This window comes from Arachis ipaensis, chromosome B2, assembly GCF_059453495.1.
Source record: "Arachis ipaensis isolate K30076 ecotype BB chromosome B2, ASM5945349v1, whole genome shotgun sequence".
Lineage (NCBI taxonomy): Eukaryota > Viridiplantae > Streptophyta > Magnoliopsida > Fabales > Fabaceae > Arachis > Arachis ipaensis.
In genome coordinates this window covers 27,001,575-27,006,261 of record NC_142437.1, presented here as the reverse complement: position 1 = coordinate 27,006,261, position 4,687 = coordinate 27,001,575, and the positions used below count along the sequence as shown (strand labels likewise).

General features: G+C 37.6%; 1 protein-coding gene across 1 annotated transcript; it reads left to right on the top strand.

Moving 5' to 3' along the window:
* The first annotated feature begins 3,837 nt into the window (after positions 1-3,837).
* Positions 3,838-4,428, top strand: LOC107625148 (histone H4). The gene has a single exon (XM_016327726.3). The coding sequence runs from the start codon at positions 3,916-3,918 to the stop codon at positions 4,225-4,227; it is 312 nt and encodes a 103-aa protein (XP_016183212.1). The 5' UTR covers positions 3,838-3,915; the 3' UTR covers positions 4,228-4,428.
* The last annotated feature ends 259 nt before the right edge of the window (positions 4,429-4,687 follow it).

Genomic DNA, 4,687 nt, shown 5'->3' with positions numbered 1-4,687 from the left:
TAACCTCCTAGGTTAAGGTTAGGAGCTATGCTAATTCTTATGGATTAATAATATCATTGTTCTATTTCAATCTATGCTTGATTCTATTCTAAGATGTATCTTCGTTCTTCATCCTAATGAATTGGGAGTGTAACTTGACCGTCATCCCTATTCTACATGGGTTTGTGCGAGTCCTTGACGGGATAGCACTGAACCACAAGCTTGATTATACATCTCTTAGACGGCTAATCCACGACTTTGTTGGGGACTTGGAGATATCAGTTTAGCCGAGGTACAGGACGATTAGGGTCTTTGTGGTATAGGCTAGAATCAATGAAGCAGCATTCTCTGATCCGGAAGATCCGACCTTGTCTGTGCCGCTTTGAGTGGGATCACCAAGGGAATGGACTACTAGAGCTTCACCCCCGTTCAGATTGGATGACCACTGACCTGGCATTAATCACTTACAGCCTGCCATGGAATGAATCACCAGAAGTTGAAGTAGACAGTGAGAAAAGTTGATCCAGAAGGAGAAAGCATCTCCGAAACTTCAACCATTCTCTTATCATTGATTTCACACCCATTAAGTAATTCTATAAGTAATTCTATCTTTATTCTGTTTTTATGCGTTTTTCGACAACAACTATATTTTCTATCCACCTAACTAAGATCTATAAGGTAGTCATTGCTTGTTCAAACCAACAATCTCCGTGGGATCGACCCTCACTCACCTGAGGTATTACTTGGACGACCCGGTGCACTTGCCAGTCTATCTGTACAAATATTGCGGAGTCAATTTCGTGCAACAGGTATATTTAGATAAATGGCAAAGAGATGCATGGACTAAAAGCGCATTCAGCCATAAGCCGAAGTTGGATGGCATTTGTAACTATGCATGCGAGGTGTTCAATGCAAAGATCAAGGATGCAAGAGCCAAGCCCATTATAACATTGCTGGAGGAGGTTCGAATGTTTGTTATGCAGACCATAGCCAAGAACAAGGTGAAACTAAACAATCACACTGGAGTGTTCACACCAGTTATAAAGAGTCAATTGGAGAAAGTTAGAAAAGAATCTAAGAATTGAAAACCTATTTGGACAGAGGACAACGAATACAAAAAGTTTGAGGTGCATGGACATCTAACTAACCATATGGTGGACTTAGAAAAAAGAATATATACTTGCCAATTTTGGATGTTTATAGGTTATTTGCATTGTTATAATAATAATTGTTTTTGTGCTATATTAATAATCTGATTAATGGTATATGACTAAAACCCATGGTTGCTGTGACTGTTGTTCATATGCAAGTATTCCTTGTGTGCATGCATGTGCTACACTGTCTCGGGTTAACAAGTTACCAGAAGACTTTTGTCACCACTTATTAAATATGGAGTCATACAGAAAAATATATAATCATCATATTAATTCAATTCTTGGACAACCATTATGGAAGCATGTAGAAGAATAAAAACCTGAAAAGCTATATATGAAAGGAAGGATGGATGCTGATGAGAAGGGTGGTGGAGGATCTAAAAAGTCTAAAGCTAATCCAAAGCCTCAGAATAACAATAGAGATAATGTTCATCTAAAAAGGTAGTTGGGTCCCTTTACTTGCAGCTTCTGTGGTGATAAAGGACATACAAAGAGAGGTTGCAAGAAGAAGAGAGCTTGTGATGATGCTGTTGCTGCTGCTGCTGCTGAGGCTGATAAGAAGAAGAAAAATGAAGGAGGTGCTCCTGTATCTGAGCAGCAACTTCAGTAGCCTCAAGATGATGGTGACCAACGTGATGGAGAAAACAATTCTCGTATACAGTCTACTGAGAATGCACCAGCCACTTCTGATGCACAACCTGTGGAGATAGATATATCTCAGCTAACTGCTTCTGATGTAGAAGATTCTCAAAAGGTAGCTTAATATTTACATTTTTTAAGTTTTTTGTGATTCAAATGAATCATCGTTTGTGTAATGCAAATTTTTTTATCTAGGATCATGGAATGAAAAGGCCTTCAAAATTGTCACCAAAGAAAAGATCCTCTCCATTAGCAATCTCTGGCCTAGTGAATCCCATGCAGGGTGCTAGTTCAGGAACTGCAACAAGACTTGCCAATTACATGAAGTTCATCCCAACTCCAGAATTTAAGGCTCTAAGAAAAAAGAATTGAAGACTTTAGCTTAATATGTATAGGACTTTTTGTTTTGAGTTTAAAACTTTTCACTAGACAAAGACTACACAAGGAAAAAATAATCCTTTATGTTTTGTTGTAAAGCCCTCTCTTTTGAGGCAATTATGTTTAACATGCTCAAGTTAGTTGGCTGTCTCTTGTGTTATGCGACTGACTGTGTTAAGTTGAACCATTATCTTAATACACTTATCTTTAAAGTTTGAACCATTATCTTAATACAGTGCTTGCTGGTTTTTAATCACTTATGCTACCTTCTTTAGCATATTACTATTTTTATTAATTGAGTTACCCAAATTTACATTCAATCAACAAACACCATTCATCAGTTTCTAATACCATAATCATGTTATCATTTTTTCATATATTGTTCATTCAATGAATACATGGTACACACCACCAACTCTTTTAACTCATGCTTTACAATACAGGATAGCCATTAACACTATCAATACAGACACAGCTAATGCCAACAACTGGTTAACCAATTTTTGATTCCGGACATCTTCTTCTAACCTCCCAAGCCTCTAATTAAAATTCATCTTTACTTCATGATTGTCTCCATAATATTCTGGTTTCTCAATTGGTTCATCCTGTCCAGTATTCGTCCATACAAAAAGTCCACACTATCTCTTCCCACTTGTTTGTAATCAAGCAAACATATAACATGCTCAAGCTTCAGGGAAGAAGAAAAAGAGAAGAATAGTGAGGTAGGAACAATCATAACAACACAAGTAATACTGATAACTCACATTATAATTGGGACGACAAAAAAATGATTTATTTAGATTTGAATCTGTCCCAGACCACCTGAGAACTGGCCAACAGCCACAACTGCACCATTTCGACACCCCAAATCTTCTGCTCCTGCTTTGCGTTCTCGTCTGATAGCCATTGGACGGTGAACTAATAGAGCTTCCAGCTCTAATGCTCCCACCACCCATCATGGATATTCATTTCCAGCTCCACAAACAACAAGAACAAGAAGAATGAAAAGAGAACGATGAAGAAGAAGAAAAAATTAACTTACTGAACATTTGGGAATTTAGGATTAAATATAGAGGGAGAGACTATATTGAGTATAAATTGAAATTTTACCAGTTCAATTAGCTGTTAGCACCATCCTGCGTGGCAAAATGAGGTCACATCAGTGTCTTGATGATGATTCATCACCGAAAAAATATCCAGGGACTATTATGGTGTTCGAAATTGTATCTGAAGAATTACAATAGTGCAATTGAAATCTCAAGAACTATATTGAGTAATAACGTGAATCTCAAAGACCATTATAAAAGTTTACTCTATAAAATAAATATAAATTAAAATATAATTATTTTAAAATATTATAATAAAATAATTTTGAGGTGCACTTTATTTATTTAATTTGTCCCTCGATTATCCACGGCGTCAATCTAACACAGAAGCATACCAGAAAAAACAGTAAGGAATACTTACCACGTGGAGAAAGGTGCCACGTTAGTAATCCGCAAAAAAATCACTCGCATACTCTTACCGTCGATCCAAATTAATCAACGGTCAAAACCATTCAAAACCACAAGACAAGAATCGCAATCTCAGCTGTCCATTTTACCACAATCAACGACCCAGATACCACACTCCCCATCCTATATAGCAACCCAAAACACACACCCAGTAATATAAAAGCGACTAAAGTTCTGTCCTAACGACATCAAGTTCAAAATCAAATCTCAACAGAAAAAGCTTCTCCATAATTTCTCTTTTGTGCTTCAAGATGTCAGGTCGTGGAAAGGGAGGAAAGGGATTGGGAAAGGGAGGAGCGAAGAGGCACAGAAAGGTGCTTCGTGATAACATTCAGGGAATCACGAAACCCGCCATTCGCCGTTTGGCTCGCAGGGGAGGCGTCAAGAGAATCAGTGGCCTCATCTATGAGGAGACACGTGGCGTCCTCAAGATCTTCTTGGAGAACGTCATTCGCGATGCCGTTACCTACACCGAGCACGCTCGCCGCAAAACCGTTACTGCCATGGATGTTGTTTATGCCCTCAAGAGGCAGGGAAGGACTCTCTATGGTTTCGGTGGTTGATTCTATTTAGGGTTTAGTATTTGCTCGTGCTTGTAAATGTTTCACGAATTTAGGGTTATAGGTTTTTATGGATTTTATCATCTTGATGAAGTGTTTTTGTTTTTGTTTTTGGATAATTTGTTTTGTGGTCAAATTGAGTGGGCGGTGCCTGCCTTTGTTCAATTAGAGCCTCGAGTGCAGAATGCAAAATATTAGCACTAACTAGCATTGAATTTAAATTTGTTCCATTAAAAGCTTATTAGTATTACAATTGGTAATTTCTATTTTCTAGTGTCTTCGGTTTATTTTTGGTGATTTTAAAATCCTGGTTTGTATAGTCACCAAAAAAAAAAATCCTGGTTTGTATGTTCAAGTTATATTCTGGTATAGGCGGGTCCTCCTCTTTGCAACTTCCTGCAATCTTCTTCAGCTAAATGAAAATGCGGTGATTTTTAATAATATAAATAATGTATGTAACTAG

Coding starts and splice junctions, on each gene's coding strand:
- LOC107625148 (XM_016327726.3), top strand. CDS start 3,916: ATGTCAGGTCGTGGAAAGGGAGGAAAGGGATTGGGAAAGGGAGGAGCG.